Here is a 23757-nt window from a genome sequence, read left to right as displayed (position 1 = left end):
AACTAAGACCCTGGCACAGCCACATAAATAAATAAAAATAATATTAAAAAAAACATAGGCAGAACACTTACATAAATCACAGCAAGATCTCTTTTGACCCGCTTCTTAGAGTAACAAAAATAAAAACAAAAATAAACAAATGGGACCTAATTAAACTTAAAAGCTTTTCCACAACAAAGGAAATCATAAGATGAAAAGACAACTTAGAATGAGAGAAAATACTTGCTAATGAAGGAACTGACAAGAGATTAATCTCCAAAATATATAAACAGCTCATGCAACTCAATATCAAGACAGACAACCCAATCAAAAAATGAACAAAGACCTAAACAGACATTTCTCCAAAGAAGATATACAGATGGCCAACAAACACATGAAAAGATGCTCAACATTACTGATTATTAGAGAAATGCAAGTCAAAACTACAATGAGGTATCACTTTACACCAGTCAGAATGGCCATGATCAAAAAATCTACAAACAATAAATGCTGGAGAGGGTTTGGAGAAAAGGGAACCCTCTTACACTGTTTGTGCTGCTGCTGCTGCTAAGTCGCTTCAGTCGTGTCCGACTCTGTGCGACCCCATAGACAGCAGCCCATCAGGCTCCACCGTCCCTGGGATTTTCCAGGCAAGATCACTGAGTGGGTTGCCATTTCCTTCTCCAATGCATGAAAGTGAAGAGTGAAAGTGAAGTCACTCAGTCATGTCCGACTCTTCGCGACCCCATGGACTGCAGCCTACCAGGCTCCTCTGCCCATGGGATTTTCCAGGCAAGAATACTGGAGTGGGGTGCCATTGCCTTCTCCGTACACTGTTGGTAGTAAATGTAAATTATACAGCCACTATGGAGAACAGTATGGAGGTTCCTTAAAAAACCTAAAAACAGAACTACTATATAACCCAGTAATCTCACCCTTGGGCTTATACTCAGAGAAAATCATAATTCAAAAAAAATACATGCACCCCAATGTTCACTGTAACACTACTTACATAGCCAGGACATGGAAGCAGTCTAAATGTCCACTGACCGAAGAATGGTACATATATACAATGTGGTACATATATACAATGGAATATTACTCAAAGATAAAGAGGAATGAAATTATGCCATTTGCAGAGATGTGGATGGACCTAAAGACTGTCATACAGTGTGAAGTAAATCAGAAAAACAAATATCATATAACATTGCTTATATGTGAAATCTAGAAAAAGAATACAGATAAACTTGTTTGCAAAGCAGAAATAAAGATGTAGAGAACAAATATACGGATACCAAGCAGCAAGAGCGGGTAGGATGAATTGGGAGACTGGGACTGACATATATACACTAATTATGTATAAAATAGGTAACTAGTAAGATTCTACTGTGTAGCACAGAGAACTCTATTCAATGCTCTGTGGCGACCTAAATGAGAAGAAAATCCAAAGAAGAGGGGATATATGTATATGTAGAGCTGGTTCATTTTGCTGTACAATAGGAACTAACACAACATTGTAAAGCAACTATATCCCAATAAAAGTTAATTTTTTTAAAAAAAGGAAACGCTGGGACTTCCTTGGTGGTCCAGTGGTTAAGAATCCACTTTGCAATGCAGGAGATGTGGGTTAGATTCCTGGTCAGGGAACTAAGATCCCACATGCAGCAGAGCAACTAAGCCCATATGCCAAAACTAGAGAGCCTGCGAGTTCTGGAGCCCACACCACAACTAGAGAGCCCGTGTACTGGAAAAGAGCCTACATGCTGCAACTAAGACTCAAATGCAGCCAAGTAAATAAATAATTAAAAAAAAATTTTTTTTCCAGAAAAAGGAAATGCAGGTTTAGAGACATGAAACATTTTAGCAAGTGCTATAGGTAAGCTACAGAATTGGTGCTCAGTCAGGTATCATGTATACTGTACTATGCACAGCATCAAGCTACTACTCACATTAGGTTCTAAAATGGCCTCCTAATATCATTAAATTGAAGAAGCAAATGGCAACCCACTTCAATATTCTTGCCTGGGAAATCCCATGGACAGAGGAGCCTGGGAGGCTACAGTCCATGGGTTCGCAAAAGTTGGACATGACTTAGCAACTAAACAACAACATCATTAAATACATTATTTACTTACTTCCATTTTAAATTGCCTGGGTGCAGCCTTGTACAGTATACTTGTTCTTATAAAACGTAGCACCCCCTAAAATGACCCTAAATTTAAGTTCACTTGCTTGTGCAACACATTGAGAGGAAAAATGTTTTTACTATAATAAAGGAAAAGAAACTTCAAAAGTTAAGAAGCAACACAAATATATACAGGTAGACTGGTAAGTGGCAACCAGGGTAGATTCTTCTTCAAAGTGAGACACACACACACACACACACACACACACACATATCAAATATGTAGGTAAAACCCACAAGGAGTTGCTTTCTTTACCTTCCGGAAGTGTAGAGTGGTAGACAACAGGGCTCCAGGGACTGGAAAGTTGATCCACATGCAGTCGAACAGCAAATTCATATTTGGTGTTTGGTTCTAGACCTTGAACCAACATGTGAGTTTCTGATCTATAATAAGTAGCAATAAAATTGTTAGTATGTTGTTTCTAAAAGATTGTATTTCCAATCAATATAGGTTATTGTTATTATTACCTCTTCATTTTCATTTAAAAAAAATTAGGAATCTAATTTGACTGTTAAAATGCTATATTTGATATTACAGAAATAAGCCTAAAAGCGGCCTCTCCAAGAGGAAACTAGGAAATTAAGAGTATAAATATGTCCCAAATCAAAGGGATTTCCTCTGAAATACTGGAAGTCAAATCATTCCTTTAAAGCATTTTATGGGTTTCTAACTATAACCTAGCAAACAGAATAACTAGGTTTATTTTTTGATGTAATCTGAAAATTGTCTCATTTCTTTCTTTAAAAATGCTAAGTTTAGCTGATTGAAGGTCATTAATATTGATAGTTTCTTGTCTAATTTTGCTGTGTGAGTCTAGGGAAACAAAAAAAAAATCATTTTTGAAAATTCAGTTTCAAAAAATGTGGTTCTCAGATTGAATATGTAAAGATGAAATCTCCCACCACTGTATACATAAAATAGGTCCTGAGACAACTGCTTACAGCTGAAGCTCAAGCTGGCTCAAGATGGTTAAGAAGGAAGTGTGAGTGGGGAGGAGAGCAAAGAAAACAACCATTAATAAAAGTTACATACGTTTGAAGGTACAGAACCAAAGAAGCATTCTGCAGGCCAACAGGGTTACAGCGGATGGTGTAGTTAATCATCTGTGCAGTGGTGAATGCAGGCCTCCTCCAATGCAGAAAGATGGAAGATGAGGTGTTAGCCTTCGCATAGAGATGGTGGGGTGGTGGTGGAGGAGGAACCATGCGGTCACGAACAGCTATTGAAAAAGACAATGTTACTTTGCCACATGGCGTAATATTTAATACAGAAAGTCATAAAATGGTAAAATCCTAACACCCCACCCTTTAGGTCTTCATTCCATCAAAGGTTCACAGTGGTATAGAGATACATTGTTCAAACCTGAGTGACTCTTTCATGAGTTAGATAAGGAATTAAATATTATCAATACTTAAAATGCAAAACAGAAGCACAGAGGAGTCAAGCTACCAGCCAAAAATATTCAGAAAGCCAGCAGTAGACTTAAAAACTAGAGTGACATCCTCTTTAGTAGCAGTAAAACCAAACAGCTTTCAGTAGCAATAAAACTGAATAGCAACTGGAAGAAAACAATTAGCCTCAAGGTTAAAGGAGATAAAAGAAAATATATGTAGGTATTCAGGGTTATTTTCCTAGTTTAATTTCTAATGATCTTTTGCATGCAAAACTAAAACAGGTTCTTATGATTAAACAAGTCTCAAAGAGTTACTGAGTATGTACTTGGTTCCAAATTCTATGTTGAGTATCCTGGAAGATACAAAAGTAATAAAACCATCAAGGTATCCAAGTAGTAAAGAGACTTAAATTTAAAGAAAGAAGAGGAGAAAAAAAGAGTATGAGTCTTACGTAGTGAAACAAGCTGCTGCGGCTCTTACTTACACACGCATCCCGGTGTGCTAACTGTCTGATCCGCCTGGTAGCCATCTTCTATGCTGTTGTAACCCAGCAGCCTCACATGATACTTTCTTCTCGGGTCTGTAAAGAAACCAACAGGTAATAATTAGGTCCAGCTTTCTAGATGGGAACAAGGGTTCTACAGATCTTCTAGATTTTGGTTTTAAAATATTCTGAATGAGTAAAAGCTCTAAATAAAATGAAAATTTTCTCTCTCCTTGTCCTACACAATGACTCAGCAATTCACCTTTGCTATTGTGACTAGACAGTCACAATAATACCAATTAATAAAATTTTACTTTATTTAACCTTACTTCAAACAAAAACATTACCACCACTGTTTTCTCCCTTCCTCAACTGACCAGACATAGATTCTTGATTTTACCTGTGGCGGATTCATTTTGATATTTGGCAAATCTAATACAGTTATGTAAAGTTTAAAAATAAAATAAAATTAAAAAAAAAAAAAATTAAAAAAAAAAAAAATAAAGTTAAAAAAAAAATAAATAAATAAAAGCCTTGGGCTGACTGATGGATTCCTTACAAGTGGTTAAGCTACATAGTTTTCTGTTTAGTTATTTGATGGTAGTTAACTTAAAAGCATGGAAATCAAACTGAGATTGTTTTCCCCCTAAGAATTACAGCTGTCATTCTTTAGTACCTTTGAAAATGTTTATATCCATGTGTTAACTTTATTTCATCCTATGCCCTTTCCTCACATTCACATTTCAGGTGAGAGCTGTATTTATCAAGAAAGATGAGTTGGAGCTCCCTCTACTGGAGATTATTAACTATCACAATATAGAAACTAAAAGGCTGCTGCTGCTGCTAAGTCGCTTCAGTCGTGTCCGACTCTGTGAGACACCATAGACGGCAGCCCACCAGGCTCCCCCAGCCCTGGGATTCTCATACATATTAAACAAAAATTTTTTTCAGGTTTTTGAGGAATTAAGTGGTTACAAATTTTAAAAAATATACTTTAGGAGATATTTATGAAGCTTAATGATATAAATACATTTAAATGTTAGTGTTTATGATAACACCTATAGAATAATACTTGCTTAAGGCAAAAATAAACATTATTCAAAAATAATGTAATTCTTTCTTCCCCACATCTTCATTGAGGTATAGTTGTTTAATATACAAATAAAATTTATATATTATATATATTTAAAGTATATAATCTTGATGTTTGATATGGGTATACATTGTGAAATGATCACTATAATCTAGTGAAATAACAGATAGACCCATTACTTCACTATTTAACCATTTGTGTGTGTATGTATATATGTGGTAAAAACATTTAAGATTTACACTCTCAGTAAATTTCAAGTATACATCATAGAGAACTACAATCACCATGCTGTATTGTACATCAGACCTCCAGAACTTACTCTTCCTGCATAACTGAAACTCGAGCCATCTCCCCATTTTCCCCAACCCTGGTAACCACCATTCCACTTTCTGCTTCTGAGAGTTTTAAGTATTTTAGATTCCATATATAAATGAGATCATGTCATATTTGTCTTTCTGGCTTATTTCATTTAGCATAATGTCCTCTATTTCATTTAAGTCATGAAAATGGTAAGATTTCTTTCTTTTTAAAAGCTGAATAACATTCCAGTGTGTGTGTGTATGTGTGTGTGTGTGTATGCCCCATTTTCTTTTTCTATTTACCTGCTAACAGGCATTCAGGTTGTTTTCACAGCTTGTCTACTGTGACTAATGCTGCAAAGAACATGAGGATGTAGATAACTCTTTGAGGTACTGATCTCATTTCCTTTTGATATATACCCAGAAGAGGGACCACTGGGTCATATGGCAAGTCTATTTCTAATGTATTTCTACATTATAATTATCTAAATAATAATAACATATATAAATAAATCCATAGGAATTTCACAAAGGAAAACAATCATCCTTAGTAGGGTGAAAAAACCTTAGAATAATATAATAAAAATAATTCTACACTGAATTCAAACATTTAAAATCCTAAAACAAGATGTGAAGTTTACTAAATTTTCCAATGTAATTTAAGACTTTGTATAAATATTTTTGAAATGGATGCATTTTAATATTTAATATTAAATGCATTAAAAGGATATCCTAAAACATAAAATTTTTATTTCTGTTCTGACTAAATTACACAAGAAAAATTTACACAACTTAGAACATTTCTGTACTTTCTAGATAGAAAGGCAAGAAGACTAACATTTCACCATCCTATAGAGAATATCTTTTAAACAAAACACTGTAAGACATATGTTTGTTATTCCCATTTTATAAACTGTCAAACAAAAGTGTTAAGTAGCATGCCCAATGTCACACAGAGCTGAACCATGAACTTGTGGATATTTCTATGACAAAAATACAGGGCATTTAAATTTACACAAATACAAGTGCCTTTGTCACAGTAAGTATGTCTTCTGATAATGCATTTTAAAACAGAAATTTTCAAATTTTATATATAATTATCAGAAAACATAAACACATTTGAGTTTCATCACTGAAATGATCTCTAATATTCAGCACTGAAATTCTAAGATTCAAAAGGCTTCTGTTCAGATCAGTGGCTACTTAATTTGAATCGGTTTTCTTCTTTCTTTCTTCCTATTGCTGTATTCATTAGTCAACTGAATCCAGAGACCCACATTACAAATTCTCCCTGTGAATGGGTACAAATGCAACTCAATCACCTCTCTGCAGAAGTTCTTCAAACATATTGCTTTATCCTGTCTCTATTCAATTAGAAGAGTACCTTTAGGACAGCCTCCTGAGTGTGATGTGTTATGCCAGGAGTTACGAGACATAGAAAAGGAAGGATGAAACAGCATTTGGCGAACGCAGCTCACGTTCTCCCGAAGCCAGACAGATATAGCTAACTCGCCTAGAAAGCTGATTTTTGTTGAGGGTTATGAGTAGAGGTAGAGAGATTAAGCTTTTTTCCACTGTGCAAACAGTCAACCAACACTTCATAAACACCTCTCCGGAATGGTTACTTATTTTTAGCCCTAAAATTGATTCCTCATTTTCCTCTTTTAAAAAAGTGAGCTGCTTACCCCAAGTTTTAAACCCAGAATTAACCTTTTTTGTTGTTGCTGATCAGACAGAAGCAGCTTAAATGTCCTAGGAAGATGAGAGAACACAGGTGGTTTCCCAACATACCCCACACCTGGCTATTACCCACTCAGCACAGACGCCAGCAAGCCCTACACCAGGAGAGGCAGGTCTTCTGAGGCCCCCCGGAAACCATCCACGTGGTCAGAGCAACCACCTCCAGCGCTGGGCTCCTTCCCCTTCAAGTCCATGTGAGACCAGGTAAAGGTAAACCACAGACAGGCAAATAAGTATTCAATACACTGAGTAAATGAGATTCCTTTCTATCCACACAAAAAAGATAAAACATGAACCAGGATAATTTTGGAAATTATTTTAGTAGAAAAAATTTTTTTAAGATATACTGTGTGTGTTAATCATTCAGTCGTGCCCAACTCTCTGCAATCCCATGGACTGTAGCTCACCAGACTCCTCTGTCCATGGAATTTTCCAGGTAAGAATACTGGAGTCGGTTGCCATTCCCTTCTCCAGGGGATCTTCCCAACCCAGGGATTGAACCCGGGTTTCCCCCACTGCTGGCTGATTCTTTACTGTCTGAGCCACTAGGACATACTAGGTAGGAAAAATAATGTAAAGGAAAGGGAAAATCCATTCACATTTGTTCACATGTGATCTATTCTTCATGCTCTATAAAGAATATTACTTTAAAAAATAAGAAGTACCAGGCTGGAGACCAAGCTGAGCTGTGGGCCGCTTGCATTTGCCATGTATTCCTCTCTCTTAGGCTACAAAAATATGACTCCAATTTTAAAATCTAGTCACTGTATTATTTTGGTTTGTGAATCCAGAGACCCCAGGAAAAACCTGGCTCATTCTCATTTGTCAATTTGCTAGAAATTTCATTTCATCTACTTTTGTAAATTTAAGAGGGGACCCAAGGACCAGAAGACCTCAAATAACAATAAGATGAGCACTGTTGGTGTTTAGCCATTAAGTCATGTCCAGCTGTTTGCGACTCCATGGACTATAGCCCACCAGGCTCCTCTGTTCATGGGATTTCCCAGGCAAGAATACTGGAGTGAGTTGCCATTTCCTTCTCCAAGGGATCTTCCCAACCCAGGGATCAAATCCACATCTCCTGCTTGGCAGGCAAATTCATCATTAAACACCAGGGAAGCCCATAAGATGACCATAACCAGGCAACAAGTTACCAGCTAAGAAAGAAAACAGAGAACAGTTGCACAATTAACAAAATTAAAGATACAGAATAAAAAAATAAAATAAAAACATGTTAAGTACAGTTAAGTGCACACATAAGGAACCTCAGCAAAGTAGCACAAGTCATAAAACTCTACAGTTCTGCAAAGACCCTGTGATGATACAAAAGGGACAAAGCAGAGACTCAGGATCAATGTTGTGAAATGCCCCGGGGAGCGAATTTCCAGGGCCTGTTAGAGGCCTTCTTGAGTCAAGCACTGCCACGTATGTGGTGCTTGGTTACAAAAGACTCAGCAGACTTAAACTCTGTGGTTTCAGGGGAAACCAGCAGAGTCAGGAAGAGCAGCCACAAAGAACAGCACAGGCCTCCTCAAAACCCAGTGAGGGAAGGAGAATGAGAAATGGGGGAGAGAGCTGGTCCCACTTCCTTCAAAACTCAATACAAGGGGCATAGACATCACTCCTCAATAGGGCTAATTTCTTAACTGATCCCAGGGGTGATAAGTAACATATGGATTTATGGTTAAACTTGCCTAAAGCTTTAGCAATATATAAAGATGAAGGGGTCAGGAAAGGAAGCCCAAATTAATTTAACACATATCTGACTAAACATTTTGATACTTAACTCTGGAGTGTCAGTTTAAGTTAATATGCTCAAGATCTCAGCCAAATTAACCTGTCTGTCTTTATTAGGGAGTCAACCTGTGGCTAAAATTGAAGCTCTCCTTCCTAAAACACGACTACGGTTCTACCTTTTATTTTTTCTCCACTGGTCCTAGGACCCACCTCTCTTTCTTCCCTTTGTTTCATTCTCACTATCAGTTCTTCTATATGAGTTTGTTTCACATAAGGGAGAATCAGAACCAGAAGTCTAGCTGGCCAAGAAAGAGTTCACAGGTATCAAATACACATTTATCAAGTGTCTACTAAAAGTCAGGCACTTTACAGAAGACTCAAGGATTAGAAAACTCTTAATTTCAATCTGCCAACAGGGATAGACTATGAAATGAATATGTGTACTGTCTACCAACTATATAACCTTGAATAAGTTTCTTAGTTTTCTAAGCTTTATTTTCATTTGGAAAATAGGGATATAATCACTTATAGGAATTTTGACAGTATTAAATGAAATCATGCCTATTAAGGGCTTTGTACAGTTCCTATAATTAGTAAAGACAACATTACTGCTGTCATTATGTGACATTATGTGAGTAAAGTTGCCTGGGATAACAGAAAAGGCACTACCAAAAGTAGGGTGCACTTAAATTTGGGAATCATCTTGCTGAAGGCAAATGGATATGAAGGCTATTCGTTCATACAAGCAAGGTTCAGAATCCAGAATATCAGCAAATCAACAATTAGCAGACAATGAAGCTGAGCTCTAACTACCCTCTGTCCTCATGAACATTCCCAGGTTCGCAGAGCTGGCAAAAGCCCTCAAATGTGTATCAGAGTTGTACACATATTGAAGGAGCTGTGTTTTGTGTTTATGGCCACTACGAATGCTTGCTGTTCTGGCAACCACGTCACATGGTGTATAGTCCTCTTAGTGTCAAATCCACCTTCACCTATGTCTTCTATATTAATTGAATACATTATCATGTGCTAACAAAGAAACTACCTGATGAAGATAAATGCTTAGGAAAGCAACTTAATAGATTTCTTCCCTAATGGAAGAACAGTAGATTGTTTAATATAAATGAAGTATGGGAAAATCTGAGGACTAGCATTAGATACATCAAGCAGATGGACACAACAAATTGATTTATTGTTAATTATATCCAGTTTTAACAGTTAGGTGTTTATTACCTTTCAGCGACAACAACTTGGAGCAAAAAAAACCCAAAAAACAAAGATCAGTACAATGAGACTCCTTGTAATGCACAGGTCTTCTAAAGATGCACAAAGATTAAAACAGAACCTGCTTTAATTCTATTCTAAAATCATATGATTTAACAACCATGCGTTAATTGTATCTTGACACAAAATCTTAAATAACCTACTAAAAGTGTTGGTATAATATTACCCACTTTTCACTGCAACAGGTTTTCAAAGACCACAAAACAACAACAAAAAACCCCTGCCTTCTTCCAGGGTTTTACTTAAAATAACTTGCATTTCTCTTCTCTATCACTAGATGGCATCCGTGTGCCTGTAAGGACAAGGATGACTCATCTAGCTATTAAGGTGGGAGATACTCTGAAACCCACTGAAACTGACGAAAGAGCAATTCAAATGCAGGAAATGTGCTACTGCTTTGACTGTGCATGCTCAGTTGCTCAGTCGTGTCCAACTCTTTGCAACCCCATAGACTGTAGCCGGCCAGGCTCCTCTGTCCATGCGATTATCCCAGCAAGAATACTGGAGTGGGTTGCCATTTCCTCCTCCAGGGCAACTGCTTTAGTTTCACCACATTATAAAGACTTGATGAAATGCAAAGGTGGAGAAAGGGGAAAGGGCTGCCCTGGATCAGTTTTTGTCATACCCAGAAGTATTTCATGTGAACGTTAAAAACCCTGTGAACGAGATGTTGCTTTTGTCACTTGTCCTCTACAGGATGCTGAGACAAACAGAAGACAACTTATCTAATGGCTCAGCACTACTAGGAAGCTAAGAGATGGTTTAGCAAAAGGGTTAAGGGCTAAGATGTCAGACCCAGACAGCCTGGATTCCAATTTACCTTGGTCATTACTGTGTAACTTGGGAAGTTTCTTTTCTCTCTCTTTACCTTTGTTCAAGTAATCTATATGATGGATGTGATGATGATAAAGCATCTCTCTCTTGAGGTGGTGGGAGGAGGACAGAAACTGATTCACTTGAAGTACTTAAAATAGTGACAGTGTATAATAACATCAACAATAATAATAACCTACAAATAAAAATGATATACAGATAAAAATACCGATAGTAATAAACTAATTATTAGAAACAACAGCACTGACTATTCACTGGAAGGACTAACACTGAAGCTGAAGCTCCAACACTTTGGCCTGAAGCAAAGAGCCAACTCACTGGAAAAGACCCTGATGTTGGAAAAGACTGAGGGCAGGAGGAGAAGGGTGAACGGAAGATGAGATGGTTGGATGGCATCACCAACAAAATGGTCATGAAGCTGAGCCAACTCCAGGAGATTAGTGAAGGACAGGGAGGCCTGTCATGCTCCAGTCCATGGGGTTGCAAAGAGTCAGACACAACTTAGTGACTGAATGACAACGAGAAGCATCTTATGACCCCTAATCCCTCTTCCCTCTCATGTAAAAGGGCAGAATGGTATAATGGTGTAAGGACAGACCCTGGGAGCAGAGAAGACTACTTGGGTTCACATTGAGTTTCCTCCTCTATAAGATGGGGATTAAATGAGTTTATATACATAAAATGATTTGGAAAATGTCTGGCACTGAGTAGGTGCTTTTTAGTTCTAAATAAATAAATGCAGAGGAGGGGGCTGGTTTGAGAATTGGGGGATTTGGATTTTAATCTTGGATTTAGTAGCAGTGTGGCTGCAAAGGTAGTCTCCATCCTGGCATTCAGTTTCCTTGTCTTTAAGATTACGAAATTGAAATATTTCAGTTGCTCTCAAATTTGTTTAGGTAATAATGTACTAGGGGAGTTAAGACAAAGATACAAATAAGCACCATGCAAGATAGGAGTAACTGCTGCAAAGAGATTTGTTGGAACTCTAAAGGGAATTAAAAAAGAGGGAAAGCTTACTAGTAGTTTGGGGCATGGAGAGGACACCACAGAAGTGCATCTGATCAGAATTTGACCTTTTAGTAGGCATGGGGAAAAAAGAGATGGAGGCAATAGAAAGAGTATAAACAAAGGTTTAGGGACAGGAACACAAGGATCAAGGATGAGTGATGAAGAAGTGCTCAGTATAGGGTGCATGAGTGAGGGTCACAAAGAAAAGCTGGGCTGGGGGTGAGATCTCAGAGGGCTTTGAGAGCCAGGCTAGACACAGATTTTATTACATATACTTGGGAAATAGCTGACTAAATGAGACTGTTGAGAGAAAGGATGAATAAGAAGGAGTAAGGAAGTTCCCGAGTTTCCAGCCTGGGTTGACCGACAGAAATAGTAGAGGATATGCTTGGTGGAGCCAGTGACATGCCAAATCCGAGATGCCAGAGAAGCACTGGAGTGGAGCTGACCAGCAGGTGACTGGAAGTGTGGACTGGAGCCAACAGTAAGGATGAAGAACCACATTCAGCAGTCATTCACACAGAAGAAGGGGTGTTACAGGACAGAAAAGACAGCAAGGACTAGAAACTGAGGGCAGGAAGGGACGTGGACTTGAAGACTCATGAGGAGAACCAGGAAAGTAAAATACCATGGAAACCAAGAGAAGGTTGGTTGACAATATCCAAAGCTGCAGAGAGAGCATCAAGGGTAAGAATGACATTTGGTTATCTAGGTCCTTTAACAGAATAAATTCATCAGAAAGGGGTGAGGTTAGAGGTAGCAGGAAACATGGAGTTAAGGAGCAAGGAAGTGGTGGGACATCTGAGGCAGAGTTACGAAGGGAATGAAAATGCATTATTATTATGATATGTAACAAAATGTTAATAGTGGTATCTGGCTCTATATGGCAAAATTTTTATTACTTTGCTTCCTGTAACTGTTCTACAATAAATATGAACTGCTGTGATAATAATATTAAAGAATTGTTGGGAAAATGTAGTACCTTTTATATGTCAACAAACTGTTACTGCTAAGTCACTTCAGTCATGTCCGACTCTGTGCGACCCCACAGACGGCAGCCCACCAGGCCCCTCCTTCCCTGGGATTCTCCAGGCAAGAACACTGGAGTGGGTTGCCATTTCCTTCTCCAATGCATGAAAGTGAAAAGTGAAAGTGAAGTCGCTCAGTCGTGTCCGACTCTTAGCAACCCCATGGACTGCAGCCCACCAGGCTCCTCTGTCCATGGGATTTTCCAGGCAAGAGTACTGGAGTGGGGTGCCATCGCCTTCTCCGATATGCCAACAAACTACTATGTGTTTATTTGCATTTATCTTAAATAATACTTACAACAACCCTATAAAATAAGAATTATTATTTTTATTTTATAAATATACTTCTATATAAGTAAACTGACTTCCCTCAAAAAATTAACCCTGAAGGATGGGATGGGGAGGGAGGTGAGAGGGGGGGTTCAGGATGGGGAACACATGTACACCCATGGCGGATTCATGTCAATGTATGGCAAAACCAATACAATATTGTAAAGTAAAATAAATAAATAAATAAAACTGGAAAAAAAATTAACCATTTTTTTCTATATAAAATAACCCCCAATCTATTTCAAACCTCTTTGATTCTTTAGTATGCTAAAAATAAGCTGGGCTTACTGTAATTTCACTTAGTACATCTTCTACAACATAGAGTAGTTGGGCTTTTTAAAACTTGCTTTTATTGTCCTTTGGCTTCAATACTGTGCTTATGGGATATGTGATAAAATCAGGGGTCCATGGTTTTATAATCAGGGTGTTTAAGAAATCAGAGAGCAAAATGTGAGTACAAGTGTAAAATTAAGAGAACACATTCTAAAGAATGTCATCCTCTCTACTGAGTGGTTTTATGACTTCAACCCTTTTTCTGGCTTGATTCCGGGTTTAGGTTATCTCTAAAGTAGGCTCTGAATAAGTGGGTGATATTAATATACATTCAAAGTAATCAAATACACAATTAGGAAAAAAAAACCAAATAATCATACATTTAACCAGTAAGGAATAAAATTTACTTTGAGGAGAAAACATTTAAAGAGTTTCAATTCTTCTGGATTTTGATCACTATTCTACCCTGGGGGCTTCCCAGATGGTGCCAGTGATAAAGAACCTGCCTGCCAATGCAGGGGACATAAGAGACACAGGTTCGAAGGTAAAAACTAGAAGACTTGCTTTGTAGGAAGCTCTTACACCAATACTTTCCCCCAAATGCTATAAAGACCAAGTGCTCTCTGACTGGTGATAAAGACAGATGGTAAAACTAATGGACACCATTTATGGATTCTTTCCGATGATACTGACATTTCTAGAAGTTTGGCTTCCTGGACAATGCATACTAGAAGACAATTATTTACAAAGTATTTAGCTGTGGACAATAATAAGAGATAACATCAGGGTCATGAAAACCAAGCCTCTGTTTCTTCTGGCTGGGGCTTGCTGGTGAGGCTCCAGAAGCCTTGACAAGAGCCAGGCCCATGTGGACAGATCAGAGGTGGACAAAATTAAGGGAAAACCTGAGATCAGGACCATGAGAAAACTCATACTCCACAGCAGTGAGTCCATCTCTGACATTTCTAACATTTAAACCTCATGAAGACAATGAGTTTTATTACCCATCCTTCAATGGAAACTTCTCAGGTGGTGAGAAAAATAATCCTCCTAGGGCCAGAGGAAGGTAAAGCAATCACGTCTCCTCTGGACAGCCCCCTGCCACTTGTTCAATTTACAGACAGTTTAATAAAACATCTTAAGAGGACAAAAAGAGTTACCTTAAAAATCACTATGTATTACTTTAAAATACTTACTTAAACCACTGCTAAAGAAAGCTTTGCTTATACTAGCAACAGTGTCACAAGATATCCTCAAAGGATTAAAAATAATCAAATAAATTAGAATACACATGCAAAGGTAATCTGAAAGTAGCAATCTGAAAATCTGCTGCTAGAAGGTCAATATATGAACACTGTATAAGTAGGAAATGCTCAGAATAAGTGAGAAAGGTGACATTTTCAGGGATGAAACTAGTGTCTGGCCAAATGTCCATTTTGAATTTAATCTTTTGTGCTACAAGGTTTTGTGTGAGCCTTTTCAGACCCATTGTTCCCCTGTGGTTGGACTGGAGAGCTCCTTGGTCTGGATAGCCAGGGTGACTGCACTGCCCCCAAGCCTGTCCTTCTAACACAATACCCCCATATAATTATTCAGAGAAGAGGCCAGCAGTACAGACCACTGTGACACCTGGGTCATGGCCTCTGACACAGAATCTGGGGCCAGACCAAGTCTGGTCCAACAGCAGAGGAGCAGAAAAAAATGCTAAGGGGGATGGGTGGGAATGGAAAGCAGAGTGAAATAACTCTAAAATGCCATGTTTAAGCAAAGTAACAAAAACACAAATCACATTTGAATGATGTGGTTTGCCTTCAAGTTATCTAAAGGGTGAAAGACTAGTGTTTCTCTTCTCTCTAAACCATGTTGCAAATTAGGAGAGCAAGTCTCTTCTAAGAGGGGTTTCTTTGTCTTGTATTATCAGATTCATGTTAAGCATGGAAAAAGCTAGTTCACGAAGGTTGAAATAATGCCTTACATAAACATGCTACTGTTCTGATACAAGCAAAGGACTTTTAGCTAAAACAATGCAAATTTTAAACCTATATTAAAAGTTTCACTTCATTTGAATTTAAATTTAAAGAAAAGTTTTTTTTTGTATGATCACCATGCCAAAAATGTTATAAATTTGTTCTGTGATAATACAGAATATTTATTTGAGTGTAAAATGGATAGAATGGCAGATGGAGTGGGAAATCCCCCACTCTCCCAACTTTCCTTATGTGTTCTGCAGAATAGCTCTCTACGGAAGCTGTTGGTTGAGTATTTGTCTAAACTTGAAATGACTCAGTTCCTTTTGTTCTGTACCTCATCGCTCCAAGGGCCTGAAGACAAATAACACCTCTCACTCCCAGTAAAAACATCCCCTCTCCTACTGCGTTTAGGATAATTTGGAAGAAAGTTCTTTGTATATGACGTGTGAGAATTAGTTTCCTACCAAAGTAAGTTTACCCTATTGTTCACCTCTATTTTAAAAACCTTCCCCAAAAGACTGGGATTGTTTAGCAAAATCCAGAAGTATAAGGCTTTCCCAATTATATTGTGATACTGATATTTCTTTCTTAATTATGTGATTTCATTTTTATATATCTATTAGATTTTCAAGACTTTAAAAAGTCTATTTTTAAAAAATCTACTTTTCATTTTAGATAAATGTATTACTTGGGGCTCTCTGGATAAGAAATATTTGGGGTTGAAGATTTCTACTTCAATATGGCCATGAGTGAATCTGATTTACATCCAAACACTGAGAAAACATATCTGAAAAAGATAGTGGAGACTCCAACAAACACAGTTTTTGATCTTTTATCTTCTTTTTATGGCATTCCTTTCACTTTGGGAATTTCTGTGGAAGAAAATCACCTCAACTGTCTAATTTTGACTGCCACTGAACCTCTCTTACCAAATCATCAATTCATGGAATTATGCCCATGGTTGATAATTCCTGCAGGCTGGGAGGAGAAAAAGAAAGACTCCAAAAGAGCAGGGGCTTACCTGCTCTGTCAGTCTCAAAATTGATAACATCCTTATAGGAGGAGTGTTAATAAGGCTAGCCCGACCTATATGTTCCTGAATAATTTAAAATGAATAAATGAATGAATAAAAATGAATAAAACAGAGCAATTGCCAATGACAAGAATTTCAAACACCAGAAAAGTGTCAGAATTGAGGGGGGGGGGCATTTTAAGAGGCTATAAAATTTTCAAAGGAAGTTTACTTAAAGTTGTTACAGAAAATGAAGTAAATTCCTTTATGTTGATATTTCTATCAAGAGCAATCCTTACCCCTACAAACATCCAAAGTACTTGACTTATGCTACTATACTTGGCTTAGCATTTGTTTAAGTAGCTGCTCTGTCTGCCAACACACAGACACTGTCTGTCTGACATACATCATTGCCTTACAAACAATATTTTTATAGACTGACAGAGAGAGCCTATTCATGACAACCACATTTCCCCTGAAGCCATGAAATAAATTTCCTTCCAGGACTAACATTTCTCCCTTTCACTGTCATGGGCTCACCATGCCATTTTGACCTTTTTGTGAGGCAACATGAAAATACAATCTATCATCTCCTGAACCACGGTGACTTGGTTGGAGGTGCAGAGTTTCATGGCAAAAACATCTGTGGCTTGATAACCATTCCTCCAAATCTCAGCCCTCGGCAATTAAAAGCATGCTTACAGGATGGGAGAGAAGCAGGTAGACAGCTTGAAACCAGTCTAAAATTTCTTCTCAAGTATGAAATGCAAGCTGGTGAAATATAAGCTTCATCAGTGATAGTGATAAAACATTATTGTGTTATTTATTTATATCTCCTTTAGAACTCACAAAAAGCACTGTTACAGCAATTTATTTCATCTTTGCTGAATTTATCACTTTGAAATTGATTTTGATGTTAACAGATAAGAGAATTCTGAGAGTTCTTTGATACAAGCAGGTGCAGGTCATTACCATGTTACTTGGCTATAAGTGGTCCACCCAAATTTTATATAAATCTTAAGTCTTTCAGGTACTGAAAGACACTGAAAATGTTTGAGAGTGCTTGGCAGTTATTCAATAAATCTTTAAATAGTTTTCAACACATATGATAGAGAATTAGAAACAATTTGAGCATGAGGAATTAAACTAAAAATATTTTCTGGTAAATAAAATATTCAACAGAAGACCTAAGTTTTCTTACATTCAACCTGAACTATATTATTATAGGGAATTCCTTGGCGGTCCAGTGGTAGGATGCAGCGCTTTCACTGCTGTGGCTTGGGTTCAATTCCCAGTTAGGAAACTAAGGTCCTACAAGCCATGTGGTGGACCACGCCCCCACACACAAAAGAGATACATTATTATAAATATCATTTTATAAATATTCCATGGATAGAAGAAACATTTAGTTGTTTAAAGAAATAATTTTTTTTTTTTAGTTCCTCAAATAAGCTTTAACTGGAGGGGCTACTCTGCAGGATAATGAAGAATCTGATTTTCTGAACTTTATTTCTCAGTAGGTAAAATTATATTACAATGTATACCACTTGACATAACTTTTAAATATCCCACATATCACTAGAAAACTGTTTTATATAATCAGTTATTTCATAAGTGCTTTTGTTTTAACCATGTGCATAATCATTGTATAACCACTCTCAATTTGAAGGAACTGATTAACCACACAGCACAGGGCATTTTGTAAAGAATCTGTCTGCAATGTAGGAGACATGGGTTCAATTTCTGGGTTGGGAAGAGCCCCTGGAAGAGGGCATGGCAACCCATTCCAGTATTCTTGCTTAGAGAATCCCATGGACAGAGGAGCCTGGTAGGCTACAGCCTGTAAGGTCACAAAGAGGTGGACACAAGTGAAGCAACTGAACACACACAGTGCTTTTTTAACCTTTTAAATTATTTTTTAAACATTTTGATGTATTTTCCTTATTTATTATTCTCTTATTTGTATGTGCATATGTACAAGTATACATATACACAGTTTTTCTTTTGTAATCAGTATACTTTACACCTAAATACTTGAACGTGATTCCCCTGAGAACAAGGACATCCTCGCTTATATAACTACAATACCATTATTACATCCAGTAGATTTAACAAAAACACGATTTTATCTGATATATAGTTTGTTTTTAAATTTCCTACTGATAATACCCTTTGCATCCCTCATCCGCAATTCCTAAATCCAACTAAGGATCACTGCTGCTTTATCTAGAACTGTTCCCTGTCCTTTTCCTATCTTTCGTAACAATGACATTCTTTGAAGAATCCTGTCCAGATGTTTTACAGACTATCTCACATCTGGATTTATCTATAATAATTGTTTCCTCACTGTCAGATTCAGACTAACTGTTTTTGGGAAGACTATTATACAGGTCAGACTATGACTTTAACATAGGGTTTTGGTTTTATTAAGGGAAATAAATCTTAAAATCCACATTTTTTGTAACTGCAAATTTTGTTAGATTTCATAGTTTCACATAGGGCTTTCATAGTCTGAAATTTCATAGGGCTTCCCTCGTGGCTCAGCTGGTAAAAGAATCCGCCTGCAATGCAGGAGATCTGGGTTCAATCCCTGGGTTGGGGAAGATACCCTGGAGAAGGGAACGGCTACCCACACCAGTATTCTGGCCTGGAGAACTCCACGGACTGTAGAGCCCATGGGGTCGCAAAGAGTCGGACACAACTAGTCAGATATAGGAGCGACTTTCACACACTCACATAGTTTCAAAAGCTTTCCTAACTCCAGAACAGTGTAATTTTCTTAGTGGGGAATTCTCTCTCTATTATCTATTTATCTACGTTTATCCATATTAATGTTTGTAATGAACTCTAGCCTGACAAGACAATGCAAAGTACCAATACGGTTTTAGGTTCTTAAAAGATTTCTAGAAATATCTGAGATTCTGTGTATAAGTAATGCAAATACAGATTCTTTCCTTAACTCTCAACGACTCACAATGGAATGCCAATTTGTAATACACACAGCTTGAGAACAGCGTAAACTAAGAAATCATGGCCATAAAGTGTGCAATTCAGTCAACATGGGAAAGAGAATTAATACAATTGAAAGAGAAAACAATTGAAACAATCACTGTAATTTCTCAGAGTGGATATGTGCATAGAGAAATGGGCCTTTGAAAAAGAGTGTTCCAAAGTAGTTTCTATAGTTTTGTAGGGTCAGAATTAAGGCCCATCTGCCATGATTTTTCTTCTGAGACAAAAGGCCATTTTTATGAAAAGAGTGGGAGTGTATTCAAGAAAGGGAAACCATACTAAAAATCATCATACTTGGTCATCCAGATTACTGTTTTTTCTCATTATGATAAAATATATCTATTACAGAAAATATATATAACTCAGACAAGCCAAAAGAAGAAATAAAAAAAAAATATTCTTAAAACTAGCACCTAGAGATAAGCACTGTGAACACTAGTGTTATGTTTTTCTTTCCATTTCCTATCCATATGCACCCATATTCAGTATATTTTGTACTTTATAACCTTTTTCAGTTAATATATTATGGATAACTATTCATATTATTAAATATTATCCTAAAAAATTCTTTCTAATGTCTACATTTATTCAAACTGTATGGATGTACCATAGCTTATTTTATTAAACCTCTGTAGTGCTTCCCAGGTGGCTCAGCGGTATAGAATCTGCCTGCCAAGCAAGAGACACCAATTCGGTCCCTGAATCGGGAAGATTCCCTGGAGGAGGAAATGGCAACCTACTCCAGGATTCTTGCCAGGGAAATTCCAGAGACAGAGGAGCCAGGAGGGTTACAGTCTATGGGGTCGCAAAGAGTCACAACTTAGCGACTAAACAACAACAAAAAATTGACTATTTCAGTTTTCTCCAGATTTTCACAGTTAGAAATGACCCCATATACTACAGTGAGCATCTCTGTGGTTAAATGTTTGTGCATATTTAGAATACCTTTTTATGGCAGGTTCTGTTAATGGAGTTGTTGGGTAAAAGAGTGTGTATTTATTATTCTACCCTCTTTTGGAGTTGCCTAATTATCTCTAGAAAAGCCGTGTATCAATTTATACTCCCACTATTAATATGAGTGGTTCTTTAATCCCAAACCCTCACTAACTCTGGCCTTACATCACCTATTTCTTTTTAATTTTGTTGAATTTTGTGTTTCTATATTGAGTTACTTCAAATCTTCCTTAGAAGGAAGTTAGGAGGTACATAAATTTTCAATAATGTCAAGCTAGATATATTTACATATTCTACCAGGAAAGATGTATCAACTGTGATAAACAGGCAACATGTGATGCCTACTGTATGCATAGATTTCCTAAGTTATTATTAACGTCTGGCATGCTGAGAAAGCTAAGATGCCATTTTCACCTTCAGCTGAAGCATCCACTCTAGCTTCTATAATAAGGTAAGTGTCAATAGAGTTTTGCTATCTTGGCCAACTTAAGAAGCCTCTGCTTATAGGGCAGCCTACATTCTGAGATATTGTGCAAAATCTTTCAAGAGTTCAAACATCTCAAAATGGAAAAGTACAATATCAATAAACTCTGTCAGGATTATGATATCACAGCAGCTTATCCAAATCAAATGATAAGTCAAGTTGTTTAAATAGGAAAATATACCAGTATTTAGCCTGTTTTGATTCTTAGTCTATGACTATGGTTTATGCCATGCCTCCTTTAAATCTTTCATTATCCCATCCAGGTCTTTCACCTAGTTAACTTCTGTTATCCTTTAGATCTTAATTCATTATCAATTTCTCAGGGAAACGTAACCAGATCCTTACTAGCAAACTATATAGTGTTCCCTATAACTTACAACTCTGTATACTTTTCTACCACAGCACCTACAAAAGCTTACAATTATTAATATAATTTATATGGTGATTTGATTATAATGTCTATTTCCTCTTCTTGTTGTAAAGCTTCATAATTTGGGTAGTTACTTAGAAATAACCAATTCTCTATTTTAGAATTTTTTTCATTTTACCCATTAATAATTTTTTCTAGCAAGCATACTCATATACACCCTTTATAATATATACATATGTGACTGTCCTTTTATATACATTATGAAACATACAAAAATACTTTTAAAGCGTTAAGATATAAAAATATTTTCCTATAGCAATGCCTGTCTTATAGCTCCCCTCTACCTCACGGTGTGTATAATTGGTACAAAGCTTAACATTTCATTTGCACTAAGTTTTTTTAAGAACAAGCTTAAAACAAAAAATAAAACCCTCAAGTATAATTACTGCTATGCAGCAAATGTTTTTTTCTATCCACTCTGAAGTTTCTTTCATGTGCTAATGTGGTATTTAAAAAACCTTCTCTCCTTTAACTTACTTAGATTTTTAAAGACCTCACACATCTAAAGATTCTTTACATTGACCAGAAACTTCCAGAGTGGTCTGAAGGTTGACAATTAATGGATAGCACTAATTTAATTTCCTACAACAAGAGTTTTCCCTTCTGGAAGGAAAACTGTTTGCAATCCACATAAAGCATTTTATCATGCTTTACATATTTTTAAAAATAAGAAGAAAAGGCTTACTGAAGTTTTTCCTTCATTCATAAAATTACCACTGGGAATGTTCTGCACTATAAAACAGTCAAGAGCTGATCAATAATAATGAGTGTCTTCCTAATACCAAGGAAACATGGCTTTCATTTGTTACCATTTTAATGAGGTTTTATTAGCACATGTAGAAAGGAAGCAGAAAAGGTAACAGAAGATAAACTTAACAACCTTCGAAATATAAATACAAAGGGTTATAGAGAGTACTGGAATATTTTAGGAGAGAGATACATAAAGATTCAATGTAAAGAAGTTAGTTAATTATTAAATAGATGTGAACATCATTAGATAGTAAAAGTTTCTTCAAAGATCTTAATTTTTGTCATTTGGAATGAAGTTAAAAATTCTTTTTCTGTGGGGAGGGATAGATTGGGAATTTGGGATTAGCAGACACAAACTATTATATACAGGATGGATAAACAACAAGGTCCTAACTGTAGAGCACAGGGAACTATATTCAGTACCCTGTGATAAACCATAATGAAAAAGAATATTTTTAAAAAGAATGACAAAGTGATATATAAAACTGAATCACTTTGCCATTCAGCAGAAATTAACACAACAGTGTGAATCAACTATACTTGAATAAAATAAAATTTTAAGAATACTTTTTCGGGACACAAACCATGGAAATAATTTTGTTCTCATACCCTTTTTATATTTGATATCTGAAATAAAACTTGAGCACTTAACATACAGAGAAAGAAACAACTGGCAATTCCCATTCTCATCTGTATTTCAATAGCGCATTTTTTTTTTAAAGCTTTCTGTTGTTTTGCTTTCCCTAAAGAAGAGATATTGCCCTAAAGAAATTTCAGGTGGAAATTTACTTTGAGGAAGGCAGCAGGAAGGGATATTTGCTGAGAATGAAGGAAATGGAGAAGGACACTTTGCTTCCTGCATCCCCAACTCTTTAACTACTGTAACATCAGACCTCATACTTAAGTGACATTAAGACTCAAAACTGGAAACATATCACAATTTGTATTTCACTTCATAAACTGGTTAAAAAAAACAAAAAAAACAAAAACAGAGCTACTTGAAATAATGGCACTTCCTTACCCTGCTTATTTTCTCCATCTCCACAGGGGCCTTACTTTATTTAGGATTCTTTTCAGTCAGGCATGAGAAGTGAGGCTCCACAAGTACTGTAAATCTTTACCCAGTGCCAAAGGTCAAAGGGTTATCTGTGCTATGCAGTTTTAGGGTAGATGATTTTCTTTATTCTTTTCTTTCTCTCCCCATTTTTTTTTTTTTAAGAAAACAAAACATAGGCATATGAAACACACCAAGCTAATTTAGGTACTAAAAAGTTCTTCTACCAATGAACCTCTTTCTCAAGAAAAGTACTAAATATCAACTTTTCAGGCATTTTACAAAGAGAAACCAGATGCAACTGGGTCCCCCCTTCCCACCACTATTGTCTGCTAGAAAACTTACACACAGCTGCTAAAGCAGTAAAACAACTTCAAACCTACAAAAGTGATGACCATTTAGGCAAATGCACCGATTTTGTT

The 23757-nt window shown here is 36.7% G+C and overlaps 1 protein-coding gene across 1 annotated transcript in view; it reads right to left on the bottom strand.

Annotated features, from left to right (window-relative positions):
- Window positions 1-23757, bottom strand: part of PRTG (protogenin) — a 156505-nt gene that overhangs the window by 26115 nt on the left and 106633 nt on the right. Inside the window, exons 12-14 of the mRNA XM_055537885.1 lie at window positions 4044-4139; window positions 3198-3384; window positions 2421-2548 (exon numbers count right to left, since the gene is read on the bottom strand). Coding sequence (XP_055393860.1) covers window positions 2421-2548; window positions 3198-3384; window positions 4044-4139 — 411 coding nt within the window. The remainder of the gene's footprint in view (window positions 1-2420; window positions 2549-3197; window positions 3385-4043; window positions 4140-23757) is intronic.

The sequence above is a fragment of the Bubalus kerabau genome, chromosome 10 (assembly GCF_029407905.1).
Source record: "Bubalus kerabau isolate K-KA32 ecotype Philippines breed swamp buffalo chromosome 10, PCC_UOA_SB_1v2, whole genome shotgun sequence".
NCBI classification, from domain to species: domain Eukaryota; kingdom Metazoa; phylum Chordata; class Mammalia; order Artiodactyla; family Bovidae; genus Bubalus; species Bubalus kerabau.
Note: the sequence above shows the minus strand (reverse complement) of the source record. Positions and strands in the feature narration are given on the sequence as shown.